We start from the raw sequence: 17,565 nt of genomic DNA on the forward strand, positions 1-17,565 counted from the left end.
AATGCTAATTACAGAGCAGCAACATGGGAATCATTTCTTCCCCAGGTGCCCTTCCAAAAATGGCTTTCTGCAGGTGTGGCACCATCCTTCGCTTGTCATTAGGTGCTGCTCCGCCTCAGAAAAGGTGAAACCTTCGAAGGCTGGGACTGTGGGAACGGTGTGACGAGGGACGGTCCCCACAGCCCCGCGGGCACCCGGCCCGGCTGCGGCTGCTGGCAGCTGGGTTTGGCTGGAGGGCAGGGCTCACTCAACCCTGGGTCAAGACAACCCATGGGGAAAAAATACCGTCCGACCTCCTTGAGCAGCATGACTGCTCCTGGCAGCTGCCGGCAGAAGAATAAATTTATGGAGAAGGGGCTCAGAGTCCTTTTTTTTTTATGGCTTGGTTCTGCTGTCTGCGTTGGAGGGACAATGAGGTCCTCCCAGGACCAAGAGCTCACGCTGAGAGGGGCTGAGCTCCTCTGAGGCTTGAAAAAGATAGGGTGAAGGGGCTTAAAAAGCTTTTTCATCTTTGTTTTTCTTCTCCTTGCTGAGCTGGTCATGCTCAGACCCGCTGTGTGTGAAATATTAGAAATGAGGCAGGGTGGAGGTGGGCTGGGACACCTGAGCTCCAGACCCAGCTGCGATGGGCTGGAGGTGGCCCGGTGATGCAGGACAACAGCCAACTGCTGGTGGTGGCATCACTTCTAATGGTGAAAATCAACCACCCTGCACAGCAAAGTGCTGGATGGCTGCAGGGATCGGTCGCTCTGCTGGTCCCCCGGAGCCCCGTTTTGTTGTTTAAAATTGGGCTTAGAATTATGGGATTTAGGTCTCTACCCAACAGGGATGCTTGTGTCCTATTTAACTTAAGCCTCCGGACTTCTGTAGCAGAAGGAGATGAAGGGGCTGGTGCCTCCCTATTTGATGAAGAAGAGCGTATCCCATGCTGGAAACATCTCTTATTATTTAGGAGTGGAAAGAATTTCAAAAGACATGGTTGAAGCTCACAGAAGAGGAAATCAGACGGGATTAAATCCACCCAGAGCCAGTTTCCAGGTCGTTTCCATACTTCTTCTCCAGGAGGAAACGCTCCCGGTCCAGGGCCTGTGGGTGCTGCGACTCCCCGTCCCCAAGCCGGCCGGGGTGGGGACCCTGCAACAGAGTGGGGCTGGCGGGCGAAGCTCCATCCACACTGGGCTGGCGAGCTCAGAAACTGGTCCTGGCGCAGGAGAAACCCATCTCCTCTGCAGGCTCAGTGAGAGCTGTAGGGAGGTGACTGTCTGTGTGGTTTTTAAATAATCGTGACTTTGCTGAGATTATTTCTTTTTGATGTGTGCAGACTTCTCCCTCTGACTTTCCCTTTGCAGATTTTCCCTTGCAGCAAGGGGAGTTGCTGCGCGTATCCCAACAGATGGGTCTTCTCCCACCGCTCGGTCCTCGCTCCCGTCTGAAGGTGGGGAGGAAAAGGGCAACACCAAAACCAGTGCTCCTGTGTGCAAGCCAATTCCCCCAAGGAGGGTTGCTTTAATGAGATGTCACAGCTAACGAGTCTGCTGGCAGAGCGCTCATGGAGAAACGTGCTGGGAAATGGTAACGCAGCAAGTCTTGGCGTTGGGATCGCGCGGCTTTCCGGGCTGTCTGTCCCATCCCAGAGATGTGAATCCATGGGAGCAGCTGGGCAAAGAACCTTGCTCTCCACCCCAGCATCAGCTGGGAGCAGCTTGCTGACAGCCCCCTGCCCGCTTGCTATCAGGATGTGATTAGACCAAGCGCAAGAAAGATGCTTATCCAAAAAAAAAAAAAGGGATGGCCAATAAACTGGCCAAAGCAAATATTGGAAGCTCCCAACACGCCGGTCACCAGCGCAGGGTTCATTAGGTAGGACTGGTGATTTATGGGAGGAAATTCATGATGCTGGTGGGCTTGTCCTGCACTGCGAGACCCCCCCCTTGCCCGCAACCCAATGGAGAACATCAGCCTTGCAGAAGGGCTCAGGCTGCTGGCAGATCGGTGGCTCTCCTTTAAGGGCAGCTGGATTTGAAGGGGCACCTCAAAATCCCCAGGGGACGAGTGAGCATCCAAGGTCCTTTCCATCCCAGTACACGGAGACTTTGGGAGCTCAGAAAAGTTTTCACTGCTGAGCGTGGAGAGTTATCTGTCTTGGAAGTAAGCACAGGCTTCCAGCACTTCAGCAACTCGTGCCCTGGCATCTGCTGGAAGTTAATAAGCAAAACTAACAACAGAGCGTGTTGGGGCTGGGGGGGGGGTTTGTCTGTCATTGCTCCTCGAGCTGATGCACAAGGGACGGGAAATACAGAGACCTTTTTCCCTTCCCGTGCCTGCCCCAGGTATGGGGTGCAGGATGATCCGGGGCACCCATCCTGCTGGAGGGCACCCCCACCGCTCGATGGGGCGGAGGAGGGAGGGGATCATTTCTAAGGAGTATTCCTGGTGAATTTAGGGTTTATGAAGCGATGCTGGGGGGGAGCAGTGGGCCTCAGCTGTTCTCTGGTTTTTGGTTTCCACTGCCTCTTTCTCCGGCTGGTTACCCAGAGGCAGGGCCAGGTTTTGCCATTTAAGGCTTAAGTCCCCAGGTCGGCGGCTGTGCTGAGAGCTGCTGGGTAGGTCGGTCCCTCGGTCACTCTGCGTTCATTAAAACGTGTGCCCAGAGAGGGGTGGGTGCTCGTGGGCGAGGAGGGGGGACCCACGCCATCCCGACCTCCCTCCTTCCCGTGTCTTCTCCTTTCACCGACCTCTGCGTCAGAGGGAAAAGCTGAGGGGTCTGGGTTTGGTTGTAGAATGATGTGCCCCCACGCTGGATGGGCAGGAGAAAAACTTTCCTGGTCCGAGGCTGCAGAGTCCGGGCAGGGGGCTCTGGTCCCATGGGGCTGGGTGAGCAGCCCCCCCTGCCCGTCGAGCCAGCCCCGAGCGAGGGACCCAAGCCGGGTGATGCCAGGGCAAAGCAGGGACACTCCTGCCCTGCCAGGCTGTCACCAGGACTGAGCCCTGGCTGTGCCGGAGCTGGAGCTGCCCTGTGCTCGAGGCTTCCTCATTCCCAGCACCGCAGCTGGTCGCTGAGTGTTCCTCTTGCTTGTCCCTCCCTCCGAGCTCTTGCAAAACAAGAACAAGGGCTCCCAGAGAGTGAAAGGTGCCATGCAGCTATCTCACAGCCATGGGTAGTGGTATTGGGACCAAGGGGGCTCCTGCAAAGCCCCCGTAGGAAAATCACTCCCTTGTTTTCTGCTTGCTGGCTTGCCTCTTCCTTGGGCCGAGAAGCTGTAGAGACAGCAGCCACCCTTCATGTCTCAGCCCGTTTTCCGTCTGAGCCCCACCGTGGCCCTGGTGGCCCCCGTGTCTGCTTGGCTTCCTCTGCTGCCCATGGAGCTCCAGCGACGGAGGAGATCTGGAAGCCACTTCTGCAACCCCGCACGGCTCCGGCTCTGGTGTGGGGAAGGGAAGAGAGCAGGAATAGGGATATCTTAACCCCATTTTTTTGAAAGGGGCCAGAAGAGGGAGGGATGTATTCATACACACCTGCACAAGGCACCCCGGGCTCCCTTGGGGGTGCCTGGGCCAGGGCAGGCGGGGGTTCCCCAGGGCAGTGCCATTGCTCTGGTGAGTGCCACCTGCGAGCCGCGAGCCCTCGAGGTTTTAATGGCACTTCAGTGCATTTTTCAAATTTTCTCAGAGCCGATAACACCTCCACCACCCCAGAGGGGCTCAATGCCCGCCCGGGCACACATCACCCCCATGGGACAGCAGAGAGGGCACCCAAGGGTGGCAAAAGGATCCTGGTGCCAGGGGAGAGCAGAGGTTTGCCATCCTCTTCCTCGGGAGCAGGACTGACCTGACAACTCACAAAACGACCCAAGTCCCATCACACTTTCTCCTTCCAGCTCTCCATCCCACGGACCAGCCCGCGGTGGGATGAACATCGGGGTGTCCTTGCTGGTCCCAGGTCAGAGCTGGTGAGGAGTGGGCAAGGTACCTTAATGCGTCAGGGGGAGGGACAGTCAGCACATGACACCCACGGCTTTCGTTTGCCTTTCTCTTGAGATCTTATCTCCTGCCAGCAGGAATGTGTGAAATGAGCCAAACAAAGCACACACGGAAATACTGTCTCGAGTGAGGGATGGAAACTTCGGGGACAATGGGCTGAGAGGGTAATAAAATGCAGCGGGGATCGGTGCCTCTGCACACAGGCTTTGTGGCGGTGGTTTCCTTTCATCCCCAGTTTGTGTGCGGAGTGGTTGCTGGATGATATCGGAGGGATGATATCGTTGCAAGGTCGCCGGCTTGCACCCCGGTTTGCTGCAGATTTTGGCGAAAGCTGGACCAGAGGGGCTGGTTGGGAGCGGCATCACCCCGCTCTTACTGCTGCCATGGGGACCAGAAACAAGCCCGCTCTGCCTGGCACCAGGCAAAAACCTCCCGGTCCTCCTCCCCTGCACCCGCTCCCCAGCAGGGAGCCATGGTGGGGGGAGATGGGTGGCAGCTGGGTTTCATTTCTGGGGGCTCTTGTGGGAGGCTGAATCACCCCTGAGGGTTTATTTTAACCTGGAGGAGCACGGGGAGCGGATGGGGCATTGACAAGAGCAGGTCCCACTCCTCCATCGCCGACTCCCCGCCTGGGGCGAGCCGATTGCGTCAGGGCTCAGCACCGGCTGTGCAAACAGAGCCGGGGGCCAGCCCGGGCAGGGATGGAGCTGGGACGGGGCCCAGAACGGCTCCAGCGGATGCCTCCACATCCCTCTTTCTAGGAACGGGCAAACCCTGCCTCACCCGTCCGTTCCCCGAGCATCCCTGCGCCCGCCGGCGGAGGAGCTGGGTGCAGGTCTGGGGCTGCCGGAGAGGTGGGGGTCCCCGTCTGCGGGCGCTCAGGGCTGCCCCAGCAACAGCAACACAGCACGTCTGTCTCAGACCCCTCTCTTCCACTTAACAGCTAAGCCAACGTGATCCCCATCGCTGGAGGTAAAGGGCGATTACACCCCCAACCCCAAAGCAGAATTCCCTGCAGAGTCAGAAGTGCTTTATATTACCTGGCACGGGTGAGAGCGCCCTCCGGAGCGGGGGCAACGGGTATCCCCGCTCTCTGCTCCTCCGCTTCCCACACCGAAAACAAAGGCAGCGCTCCTCCCTCCCTCCCCGAGATGGGACAGGTGACCCCTGCCAAAGGCTTGAAGCCCCCAGATGGAAAGTGCCATTAGCCCAGCAGAGATCAAAGCGAATTTCCCGGCGTGCTTGGGTAGGCCAGGGTCTGTTTCATTTCCTAGGTACAGTATGAGCAGAAAACTCCATCCAGCTGCCTCCCTGCCTTTATCAGCGACCGAGAAAAATCAATTCTCAAAGTAATTAAGAAGCAGTTGAAAATACACCGTACGGCTCGGCATAGCACCGTGTAACACGCGTGGGAGCCTTTTGCCAGGACCGGTAACCAAAACGCGGGGAGCATCCTTTGCAGGAAAGTCCCTCCCGGGGCTGCATCGCGGCAGAGGGGTCGTTCAGTGGTGTTTGGGAGGTGATGCAGCTGGGGCCAGAGAGTTTAGACTTGCAGAGAAAGCCCAGGGAGAATCAGCTTTTTCACTTCCCCTTCTGTTTTTAGCTGGAGGAAATATCCCCCCGAAGTTGATGCCAGGCCTGGCTGGAGGGGCAGGGCTGCTCCGCTGCTCTCAATCCCTGCGGAGAAACTCTTCGCCCAGGGAAAGAGCCCAGCGTAGGGCTTAGTTTATACCCGTCCCATCGCCGTGAGAGAAGTGGACCCCAAAAGCTGCACAGGCTGGCCGGGAGGGCTGAAGCTGGGAGCCTGTCCGGCATTGCCCCGGGGGGGTCTGGCTGTGCCGGTGTAATCGTGCTGCGCTGGGGAATGACCTTGGGCTAATAACAATTCAACGCTTGGGCCTCACCAGCTCCTGCTGTCAAGGTCAACCAAGACAACACCAGCAGCACGTTAAGCGGTGGAGGAAGGGAGGGCTTTGCTCTGCTCCGGCCGAGCCAGCTCAGCCCAGGGAGGGTGGGAGGGCGGCACGGCTGCTGGGGACCAGTATGGAGCTGGGCAGGGGATATCCAGCCCAGGTACCGGCTGATGGGTTCTTACCCGGCCGCCTGCAAGGCTGGGAACGAAGCCCTGGTCTCCTGCCACCAGCGTGGACTGGGGGACTCTGGGGCCAGCATCATGATCTGGAAATGTTGGTGCGGGGGTCAGCTCAGGGGTACATAATGAAGGGGCTAGGAAAGGCACGGAGCGATGGGGCTGGAGGCAGCGAGGACAGGCACGGCTGGGGAAATGGGTGAAGAAAAACCACTGCTCAGGGCTTCAGCCCCTCCAGCAAAGTCTTGTTATCAGGTACAGCAGGCTGTAAACCAGGCACATGTCCCCTTCTACCACCTCTGCTACCTGGGCAGGGCTGTGCCCTTTCCAACAGCCTCAGCAAAACCTGGCACAGGTTGGCTATCGGTGCCCTGAAGATGGAAAGCGGTGAATTTATACAGTTTTCCAGCGTGATCCAATATAATGATTTACCTTGGGTGTGGATAGGTGTGGATGCACCGTTAGCCCATCCATGCGGATGCAGCAGATCAGGGGAGAATGGTCTCTTGCACATGGAGGTCTGCAGAGGGAAAGGTTTTCATCTCTCTCTGCAAAAGGCACTGATAAATCAGAGAGCTTGAGGATCAATACAAAGGAGCAGGAACGTCGGGGAGGGATGCACGAGAGTGGAGAGTGATGCTTAAAGGGGGAGAGGAGAATCTGCAGCTTGTTGGAGTCAGGAAAATGTCAGGGGCTGTTTTGCTTCAGGTTTTAACGCTGAAGGTGTCCCCATAAAGGGAGGGGTGGGGGCTGTGGTGAGGCCCCTGATCAGCTCCAAAGAGGGAGATGGGCTTGGGGTTCCCGATTAGATTTTACGTCCTGCAAATTCCCATTGCAGCTGCAAGGAGTGAATTGAAAAAGAGGAAGGTTCTGGGATGGTCCCTGTGCCTGCAAAATAGGGGATGTGGCCAGCACCTTTCCCTGTTCCCCTTGGGAAGTGGGAAGGGAGGCGAAAGGCAGCGCTCTGAAAAATCTCCGTGATTTTTGCGGGAGGGTGATTTAAATCAACTGGGCTGGTTTCAGAAGTTTCCACCTCTTTTCTCATTGTCACGACAGCAGGAGGGAGAGAACGGAGGCCTGAGTGCATGGTGAGGACAGCGATGGAGGAACTGAAGGGGATGTGCAGAAATTCAAGCCAGCCCCAAAAGCTGCTGGGATTATTTCCCCCCCCCTTGACCTTCCTCTCTCCAAATGTGCAGCAGACACCATCCCTGCCTGAGCAAAGGGCTCCTGCTGTAGGGAAAGGGCTGGAAGAAGCGAGTGGAAAGGAGAGCTCACATGTTGTCCCAAAAGTGCAGAAATTCAAGCCCGGCTATATCAGCCAGCGAAGGGCAGGAGAATCCTCCCCCGGATAGTTTTGTCCGGAGCTGGGGCGAGCCAAGCGCCAAGGACAAGCAGGGAGAAGTGAAGCAAAACAGAGAAACTCAGGAGCCTGCGATGTCTGTCCAAGGGTCACACGACAGCCGGGGGGGACTTCTTTCCTCGGTTCCCTTTTCTCTCCTCCTGGCTTTTGCAACAGCCCGGGAGCGGACGGGAGGAGAGCCCCGAGCCGTGGCCGGCGGAGCCGGCTCTGTCCGTCACAGCGTGCATGGTCTGGGCGGTGAACACGGTGACTGGCTAGTGGCTTTGCTATCAAAGTGTCTTCAGGCTGGGAGGAAGCGGTGGTGCCTGACCGTGTGCTGCGGGCCACATCCTGCCATCCCCACCGAGGCCAAATCCCACCGCCCCTGAAAGCCGGGAGACGCGGGGCCGGTGTTACTGCCCGCCGGATGCTGGTGGATCGATTGCTTTCTGATTCAGTCCAATAATCAAGAGATGCTAATTGCCCAGTAATTCCCCTCCCTGCCTAATGGGCTGTCTTGCATCCGTGGCTCCTCAGCCCCGCTCCACCCAACCGCCTCACCGGAATGCAGCGGAGAGGAGCATCCCGTCCCTCTGTTGCGCTCCCATCCAGCTGACCAAGACCCCCGTGAGTCACAGTGGCCTCCCCACCCGGTCCTGACCTCCTGCTGACGTTCCCCATCCCAAACCCATCACCCTGGTGCTATCGTACGACTTTTTCCCGCTGCTGTTTCCCGCGGACCCCTTATCAGCGCGTTTGTGGACCACGGTTTACACCCGCAAGGGCCATCAGCTGTACCCATGCCTTGTGGCTCCCCTTATTTGACGTATAATCTTCTAATTAATAATCAGCCTTTTCAAAGCGGAGCGCAAACATTAATTAATTCCCCGTGAGGTAGGTAATTAACAGCGATGACTCCCATTTTACTGCAAGGGAAGCTGCAATACAGAGATCTTCCACGATTCACCCGAGGTGGCAGGGAAACGACCGTGGAGGGGATGGCATGGTCCCAAGGTGGCCTGGCAGGGCAGGTCCATCACCACGGCCACCTCTGCCCTGAGGGATGAGGCACGGTCCTGGGGTGGCCCAGCAGAGCCCACAGGGCTCCTGGCTCTCCTCTCCACAGCATCCCCCCCGCAGCACCCATCTGGGAGCAGCCACGGTGCTGGGTTTTGGGGCACTTCCACCCAACTCCTGGGTAAGGTGCTCCCGGGGAAGGAGATGCTCTCCCATGGAAAAGGGCTGCTCCTCGTGTTCCCAGCCATGCCCGGTGTCCCAACTCTTCCCATCCCCCTCCATCCCCCCCCCAGGTAGTTGCAAATCTCCATTTCAGCAGGCTTTTGCAGGTTTCTCCTTGCTGTTCTCCTCCTTTGTTTGTCCCGCAGCAGGGAGCAATGCTTGGGGGGGGGGAGAAATCACGCCTGGGTCCTCCCCTCAGCCAGACCCCACGCTGGGGAGGGCAGCTGGTGGTTTGGGGAGGGACCCCCATCCTCCAGGCCCCATCCTCATCCTCATCCTCACTGTGGTCTCTGTGGCTCCCCAGTGACAAAGAGCTTGCTGGTGTGGGCTGCAAGACCCTGATGGCAGAGCTGGCTCCCCCCACCGTGATGCCGGGCGAGGGGTGTCCCGTGGAGGACAGGCATTTTTAGCATTTTTTTTTTTCTTCCAGGGGATTTTAATTTTTTTTTTCCCCTGTCATTGCTGTTTTCAAACCGCAGAGATTAGACATTCAAGGTCCCCACACCGAAGTCTGCGTGCTTCCAACCGGCAACAGATTGCGAGTGGCTGCTGCTACTTTACTTACAGGGCTGCTTAATTAACTTGATTAATCAGCCCGCGTTCGTACAACGCTCTGGAGACGCAAAGCCCTCTTGTCGCTGCTGCCTGCCGCTCCGCGGATGCTGCCCTCGCCTTTATTTCTAACCAATATTTGATCGTAACAGCCAAAGAGGGAATTGCAGAAAGGCAGCCCAGGCGGGAGCAGCCACGTCTCCCGCTCCTGCAAGCTTTCGATCAAAGAGGACAGAAACAAAATATTGCCCAAATCTGACCAAATCGCTGCTCCGGCGGTCACCCCCCCCCGCCAACCCCGGGGCAGGATGGGGAGCAGGAACCGGGACCCCTCGCTCGACTCGGGATCCGAGCGGGAGCCGGTGGAACGTTTCCTTCTCCCAGGTATCGCCGCCGCCGTAGGGACACGGCCTTTAACGGTGCCCGGAGGCGGCCACGATGTTCCCCGGGTGGGTTCAAGGGCCGAAGGCCTGGCAGGAGCCGTGTCGTGTCACCGCTGCCTGCTGACATCAGCACCGAACTTGGCCCCGCATCCCACTCCAAGCTGGGACACGCTGGGGGGGGGGGGGGTACTGGTGTTTGCCCCGTGTCTGGGGGTGCAGATGACCGGCCCTCCCCGTGGCCTGGGTGATGGGCAGCACTGTAGGCAGGAGCAGGCAGGAGCCAAACCCCCCCAAAACCCCTGGGGGGGGGCAGCGGGGTCCTGCAGCACCTTGCCCCCACGGTTACCCCCTTCCCCTCCCGGGGGGGGGGGGGGGGCTGCAGCTGCCTACCCGGCTCCCAAACAGCCCGGGGGCGAACGGGCCGCCCCCCCCCTCCTCCTCCTCCTCCTCCTCCAGCAACGGGGCTTTGTGTGAGGCTTACGGCGGTTCCCCTCCCGGGGGGGGGGCTGCCGGACCACCGCGACCCCCGGAGGGGGGGGGGGGGCGAGCACAGCGGCAACAGGCCCCTTCCCCAGCAAAGCAGAGTGAAACTATGGGGGATTGCACCCACAACACCCGCACCCCATCCCTGCCCGAATTTGCTTTGCCCCCCCCTCCAATTTTTTTTTTTTTTTTTTTTTTTTTTTGCAGGGCGGGCGGGGGGGGCGCTGCCGCGCGCGCCGCGCCGGGCGGGGCGGTGCGCGCGCGGGCGCGCCGCGCCGGGGAGGCGGGGCCGGCGCGAGGCGGGGAGGCGCGGCGGCACCCAATCAGAGGCGCGCTTTCCGAAAGTTTCCTTTTATGGCGAGGCGGCGGCGGCGGCGGCCCGATAAAAACAGAGCCGGGCAACGGGCGGGAGCCGCTGCGAGCTCTGCCTGCCTCCCGCGCGCGCGCGCCCCGTTCCCGCCGCCGCTCTCGCTCCGACCGCGCAACTCCCCGAAGGTGAGCGGGACCGGGGGAGGGAAAGGGGGGGGGGGTGGGGGTGTCTCCTCTCCGAGCTCCACCGTTAAATCGTTGTTATTATCGGTATTAGTTTAATTAAGCTTGTTGGAAGATGGCGTGCTCGCTCCCGGCGCTCCCTTTGTTTGCTGGGGGGGGGGGGGGAGTCCGGTCCGCTGTAAATGTTTTAAGGGATGTAGAAGGAGATGGCGCTTTAATAATAGTTTGGGGGTGCTGCTTGCGTGGGAGGGGGGGGTCGCCGCCCCCCCCCCCCCCCCGCTATCCGTGGGGCTAATCCGCCTCGGTAAGAGGATTGGTGGCGGCCGTGCACGGGGTTGGGGGGAGCGGGCGGTTCGGCTATTGTGTCCCCGGGAGCGACGCGGGGCGGGGGGGTGAATGGGGCTCGGGGCTTTGTCTGCTCCGCGCTGCACCCCCGCCCCCAACCGTCGGTGGGGGGGCTTGGGGGGGGTCCGCGGTCGGGCCTGGGGGCGTTGTCCCCCGTTGGGGAGGGGCGCAGCCCCCCCCAGGCACATGCAAAGAGCCCCGGTGGCTTTTTCTTGCAGGGGAAGGGGGGCGGCACCCCCTCCCGAGGGCGAGGTTGTTGCATCGGAACAAAAGCTGCACGCAAAGCGGGGGGGGGGGAGAAGGGGAAAAGCCCCCGTGTGCCCGGGTAGTGGCAGTGCCCTTGTGCAGGCAGGCTGCCCCGTGCGGGGCTGGGACATGTGCCGGCAGCTGCCGCCGTCCCCCCCCGCCCCCTTCCCCGTCCCCCCCCGCCATGCCAGCGGATTAAATCGGAGGTGGCGGAGCTGAGCTCGCCCTCCTCGGGGCAGGCGGCAATTGCATAAGACCCTGGCTTTAATCCCACCCGTGCTGCCGCCGCGCGGTGGGGCAGAGCCCCTTTCACCTTTGGCTAGCGGATGGGGCGAGGTGGCTACCGCTCCCCCCCCACCCCCGAGGCTGCAGGAGCCCCTGAGCACCGGGCACGACCCACGGGTGCTGCGTGGAAGCGCGGAGCCCAGGCGAGGCGTCAAGCCCCGCTGGCTGGGCACACGGCGGGGCGCTGGGGCGTGGCAGCCACGCCCTGCCGGGGGGGGAAGAGGGGCGTGGCCACCGGCATACCCCCCCCAAAAAAACTGGTGGCGGGCGAGGCCGGCGAGGCGTGGCGCTCTCCATCTATTGCCTTTTATGGTAATAATGCGAGAGGGCGCAGGGACTTCCTTTGTCCCAAATCCGTGCAGCGCCGAAATCTGGTCAGGCGTCGCACCCTCTAGCGGGCGCCGGGCGAAGCGGTGCCTCGCCGGCAGGAAGGAAATGGGTGGGGGGGGAAGAAGGTCCAGGGCGGCATCGCCTTCCCTTCCCCGCCCGCCGCGGCGGGGACCGGGCTCGGTGACTGGTGGGTGACCCGGTGATGCTCACGTCTCTTCTTCTTCTTCTTCTGCAGCCAGCCATGGATGATGATATTGCCGCGCTCGTTGTTGACAATGGTTCCGGTATGTGCAAGGCCGGTTTCGCTGGGGACGATGCCCCCCGTGCTGTCTTCCCATCCATCGTGGGTCGCCCCAGACATCAGGTAGGTGGCTGGGGTGCCCGTTAATGGGACAAAGGAGAGGAGTTCTCGGTGGAAGCGGTTCCCCTAGAGGGCATTGAGCTTCAAGAAGCCCTTTTATTTGGCTTTATAACACAAGAGGCTTCTGTGCTGCAACACAACTGGTGGGGAATAAGGCTTCCTGCGGAGCTTTTGTGCAGCGTGTGCTGGAGCAGTTGGCCAAATGCCTTTCTTGATAGGGTGGGGGCAGTAATTGGAGACCCGGTTTTGGGAAAAGCAGGTTATCCATCTCGTGGGGCTTGCCCTTCAGCTGTACTTACTGCTTATTCTTTGTTGTGCAGGGTGTGATGGTTGGTATGGGCCAGAAAGACAGCTATGTTGGTGACGAAGCCCAGAGCAAAAGAGGTATCCTGACCCTGAAGTACCCCATTGAACACGGTATTGTCACCAACTGGGATGACATGGAGAAGATCTGGCACCACACTTTCTACAACGAGCTGAGAGTAGCCCCTGAGGAGCACCCTGTGCTGCTCACAGAGGCTCCCCTGAACCCCAAAGCCAACAGAGAGAAGATGACACAGGTGTGTAAAGGTCTGGAGCTTGGAGCTACAGCAGATGTTGCTGCAGGCCAGCTCTCCTCTTCCATGTTGTCCTCTCTCCTCCTTCACCACTATTCTCCCTTTTTGCCATCTTTACAGGGTTTTCCTTTCCTGACCTGAGTCTCCTCTTTGCTGGACCTTGACAGGTTTTGTTTGCTCTTCTAAGCTGGCTTTCTCTGAGACTGAACTAGCAACTTGTCTAACTGCTGTTTCTGACTAGACACACTAATCCATTTACCAGCCTTGAGTGACTGTACTGTAGTTTACTTGGCATTTGTTTCATTCCTTGCTGTGACATGCGGATGGGTCTGTTGTGGTGGTGTCCCTGCTCAGGCTCTGACCTGGCAGGTGTGGGTGGAGACCAGGCAAGTTGAGCATGGACTTCGAGGGGGAGTGAAGTCTTATCTAGGGACAAAAGTAAAACCGCTTGCATGGACTTGGTGTAGACCTGTAGCGAGAACCCTGTTTTTTGCCATTGACTCAACCCCTTCTTTTCTCTCCCTAGATCATGTTCGAGACCTTCAACACCCCAGCCATGTATGTAGCCATCCAGGCTGTGTTGTCCCTGTATGCCTCTGGTCGTACCACTGGTATTGTGATGGACTCTGGTGATGGTGTTACCCACACTGTGCCCATCTACGAAGGTTATGCCCTTCCCCATGCCATTCTCCGTCTGGATCTGGCTGGCCGTGACCTGACGGACTACCTCATGAAGATCCTGACAGAGAGAGGCTACAGCTTCACCACCACAGCCGAGAGAGAAATTGTGCGTGACATCAAGGAGAAGCTGTGCTATGTTGCCCTGGATTTTGAGCAGGAGATGGCCACAGCTGCCTCTAGCTCTTCCCTGGAGAAGAGCTATGAACTCCCTGATGGCCAGGTCATCACCATTGGCAATGAGAGGTTCAGGTGCCCTGAGGCTCTCTTCCAGCCATCTTTCTTGGGTAAGTCCAACTCCTCTAGGACACCCTGTGCCCCTCAATGTTCCTTTCTGTAAAGGGTGGCCTGGAGACCATGGCAGCCAGTTACTGTATTGTTGCTGGTCCATAGCAAGCTCTGTGCTGTCCCACCAATTAGTCTCGCTTTCCACACAGCCTGAAGCTGTTTGTTTGAGGGACTTGGGACAGTAGAACAGGAGGTTGAGCCTGTCAGAACTGTGGCTATGTAGTGCCTTCCCACTGAAGGGGCTGCTGGTTTCTCAGTTGCCCATAGTAGCTCCTCAGGCCTCCTTGGCTGTGTCTGAGCCCTTGCTGACTGGGGACTTGCTTCTTCCTCACAGGTATGGAGTCCTGTGGTATCCATGAAACTACCTTCAATTCCATCATGAAGTGCGACGTGGATATCCGTAAGGACCTGTATGCCAACACAGTGCTGTCTGGTGGTACCACAATGTACCCTGGCATTGCTGACAGGATGCAGAAGGAGATCACAGCCCTGGCACCCAGCACAATGAAAATCAAGGTAGGATGGAGTCAGGGTAACCTCTCGGCACCCCCGTTAATGCTGAAATGCAGAGTGGGTGGAGGGGGGTAAGCTAAATTCCTGCTAAAAAAGATAGAAACCATACTTCTGTGTCTGGTGCGGCCTTAATGGCCTTGCTCTGGACAAGATGGCATCTACCCAACCATAGGAATAATGGGATTAGTGTAAATACTGGCTGCAAAGGTGGGACGAGGGAGGTGGATGTGTGAGGTGTCTTAAGCGTGTTCGGACTTCAGGGTATCTTGAGCAAGGCTAGATAAGGGAATTAGGCAGCTCCGTCTTGCAGGGCCATGCATGGGCAGTGAGTGTAGTATGACACTGTGTGTCTGACCGATTCCTCCTCTTCCCTTGCAGATCATTGCCCCACCTGAGCGCAAGTACTCTGTCTGGATCGGAGGCTCCATCCTGGCCTCCCTGTCCACCTTCCAGCAGATGTGGATCAGCAAGCAGGAGTATGATGAATCCGGACCCTCCATTGTCCACCGCAAATGCTTCTAAACTGGACTGTTACCAACACCCACACCCTTGTGATGAAATGAAACCCATAAATGCGCATAAAACAAGATGAGATTGGCATGGCTTTATTTGTTTTTTTTTTGGCGCTTGACTCAGGATTAAAAAACTGGAATGGTGAAGGTGTCAGCAGCAGTCTTAAAATGAAACATGTTGGAGCGAACGCCCCCAAAGTTCTACAATGCATCTGAGGACTTTGATTGTACATTTGTTTCTTTTTTTAATAGTCATTCCAAATATTGTTATAATGCATTGTTACAGGAAGTTACTCGCCTCTGTGAAGGCAGCAGCTGAGCTCGGAGGGAGCCCATGCCAGTTACTGGTGTTAGGTTATAATTGCTTGTCTGTAAATTATGTAACCCAACAAGTGTCTTTTTGTATCTTTCCGCCTTAAAAACAAAACACACTTGATCCTTTTTCTCTTCAATTTGTCAAGCAAGCAGGCTGTGTTCCCCAGTGATAGATGTGAATGAAGGCTTTACAGTCCCCCGCAGGGTCTAGGAGAAGTGGTGCCAGTATGTGGGGGAGGGAGGGGCTACCTGTACACTGACTTAAGACCAGTTCAAATAAAAGTGCACACCATAGAGGCTTGACTGGTGTTGATTGTTCATTTTCTTTCTTCTGTGCCACTTCTTGATAGTTACTACATGCTCTGATCTAGCCTTGCCAGGCTGCACAGGTCAGCTATCTGACTGGGGGTGGATGCTGGTGCTGCGGGCGGTCTGGTGTGCGAGCCAGATGGCTCATGGCGATACAGCAGGGAAGAACTGAGCCTGCCAAACCTGCACAGGTCTCCGCGGCTGCCCTGGCTGGAGCTCTCTGGATGCTGCTGGAGGAGCTGGGCTTAGTGGGGATCCAACTGCACCTTCTGAAATGCTGACTTGTGTGTGTCTCCTTAGCAGGGCAGTATGACTAGCTTTGGCTTGAAAGCAAGTGGGAGGGTGGTGGTGGTGCCATAAACATCGTGCAAAGCAGCTGGCTTTTCCCTTAGCCAAGGGTCCTTTGGCTAGTCTGCAGACCCTGCAATGGGGCAGTGTCCCCTCTTCTCCTTGCACCAGGTACCTGAGCTTTCTTTGTCCTGCTCCTGGTTTTCCCTGGGAGGGAGTCCTGTGTTCAGGCTGGGAGACTCATGCTCTCTGGCAGGCTGCTTGCTGGGTGGAGCAGCTTTCAGGTGAAAGCAAGAGAAAGTATCTTGTGAAGTGGAAAAAACTGACTTCAGAGAGCAGAGCCACTGGGCTGTTACACATGGCTGGGCAGGGCTGGGGCTGGGAAAAGGGCGTGGGGAGGGAGGAAGCTCTTGCGTGGTGAGTGACCCTTACAGCTCCAGGACTTGCTGTGGGCAGTGCAGCTCTAGCCCAGCCTCTGCCAGCAGGCAGGTTTGCACGGCTTCTTGGCTCTGTCCTGATCCTCTGGGCTTTTGAACCGTTGGTGAAGCTTCAGCCTTGTTTGATGGATCAAATTCTCCAGTTTCATGAAAAGGAGCAGCCATGGCGGGGACTCTCACAAAGCCGTGCAGGGAGCTGAGACCCTGTTGGGCACAGCAAAGCCTGCGAGCCCCAGGAGCTGGAGCCACTGCTGTGGAAGGAAGGAGACAGGGAGGACCAAGGCTGCCAGGTCAGGGACCAGGTGACACTGTGCGTTGCCAACTCGGGCAGACCAGACCTTGGAGCCTTGCTTGCAGGCGTGCTGGCTTCCCAAGGCTCCTCCAACCTGCCTGTCTTTGAAGAGCTAATGGCTGTGATTGTGTCATGCTCACAGCAGATGAAAGGCAGGGAACAGGCTCCGTTGGCTCTTTAATCCTCTGCCTGGCCTGATCCTGCTCCGGCATCATGCTGTGTTCAGGGTGGACCTGCTGGTTTCTGCCCTTCGTCATCTCCCCAGCCTCCCTCCTGGCTGCCCCGGGTGCAGTAGGAGCCTGGCAGGGCTGTAGGTGCAGACACTGGGCTGTGAGCAGACGAGTTACTGGAAGCACCAGTTTGCAACAGGGGAGGTGAAACAGGTTGGAGCAAGGCCCAAACTGGGCTTATAACCTGAGGTCTTGGGGAAATGGGGTGAGGAGGCAGCAATGGCAGCTTCTGGGGAGGGAGCTGGTGGGAGCAGGGCAGGAAAAAGGCCAGGAGGCAAGAAAAGATGATGACAATAGGGAAATGGGGTGCCTTTCTTCAGCCCTCCCTGAAATGGTCACTGATCGCTGTGGAAAAATGTGTTGAGACGCAAAGAACAGAAGAGATGATGGTGGCGGTGAGGGAAAAACCACAGAGCAGCAAAACGCCAGGGACCGAGAGCAGCTCAGGCAGGCAGAGGTGTGGGCACAGGGAGAGCGATGGGCTGGTGCAGAGCCGCTGGGCACAGGGGAGCCGGGCTCGTTTTCATGCTCCAGAGCACAGCAGGCGAGGCTTTCTGTTAGTTAACACTTTGCAGGGTGTTTTCTCTCCTTTCTTGCTATGTCACTTGCTGTTTCAGGCAACCAGCCCCCCAATAAAATGAGGCTGAGCCTTTCACAGCCCTTCCTGATGCCTCTCCGGCGGGAGGCTGCAGCATGCACGGCTACTCTGCAGGCTGCTCCAGCAAGGCTCAGTTTATTCCTCCTCTGGGCCATTACATGCTGGAGAAAAGAATGTGGCGTCGGGCAGGGAAGCCTGTGAGCATTACTCACTGCTCCCGACTCGGACGAGCAGGGGGGAGCCCAGGGTGGTTTCCTCTCAGGAACGCCAGGCGCTGGAAGAGGGGGGATTATTTTTTTTTTAACTGCAGTTTCTCCATCATTGTGTTTCGCAGGGCTTGGTTCACCCCTCGCTGTTTCACAGAGGTGGGGAAATGCCGAGGGGCCTGTCACGGGAAGGGTGGTAGAGGAGTTGGTTTAG

General features: G+C 57.8%; 1 protein-coding gene across 1 annotated transcript; it reads left to right on the top strand.

Moving 5' to 3' along the window:
• Positions 1 to 10,436: 10,436 nt before the first annotated feature.
• ACTB (actin beta) lies at positions 10,437 to 15,294 on the top strand. Its single transcript, XM_052772810.1, has 6 exons — positions 10,437 to 10,564; positions 12,003 to 12,131; positions 12,449 to 12,688; positions 13,212 to 13,650; positions 13,986 to 14,167; positions 14,543 to 15,294. The coding sequence occupies exons 2-6, from the start codon at positions 12,009 to 12,011 to the stop codon at positions 14,684 to 14,686; spliced, it is 1,128 nt and encodes a 375-aa protein (XP_052628770.1). The 5' UTR covers positions 10,437 to 10,564; positions 12,003 to 12,008; the 3' UTR covers positions 14,687 to 15,294.
• Positions 15,295 to 17,565: the final 2,271 nt, after the last annotated feature.

Source organism: Harpia harpyja, chromosome 21 (assembly GCF_026419915.1).
Source record: "Harpia harpyja isolate bHarHar1 chromosome 21, bHarHar1 primary haplotype, whole genome shotgun sequence".
NCBI classification, from domain to species: Eukaryota; Metazoa; Chordata; class Aves; order Accipitriformes; family Accipitridae; genus Harpia; species Harpia harpyja.

What these genes read in the sequence shown, in the direction of transcription:
- ACTB (XM_052772810.1), top strand. Translation starts at nt 12,009, where the DNA reads ATGGATGATGATATTGCCGCGCTCGTTGTTGACAATGGTTCCGGTATG. An exon ending in ACAGAGAGAAGATGACACAG is followed by an intron (nt 12,689 to 13,211) that starts GTGTGTAAAGGT and finishes TTCTCTCCCTAG; the next exon opens with ATCATGTTCGAGACCTTCAA. An exon ending in CTTCCAGCCATCTTTCTTGG is followed by an intron (nt 13,651 to 13,985) that starts GTAAGTCCAACT and finishes TCTTCCTCACAG; the next exon opens with GTATGGAGTCCTGTGGTATC.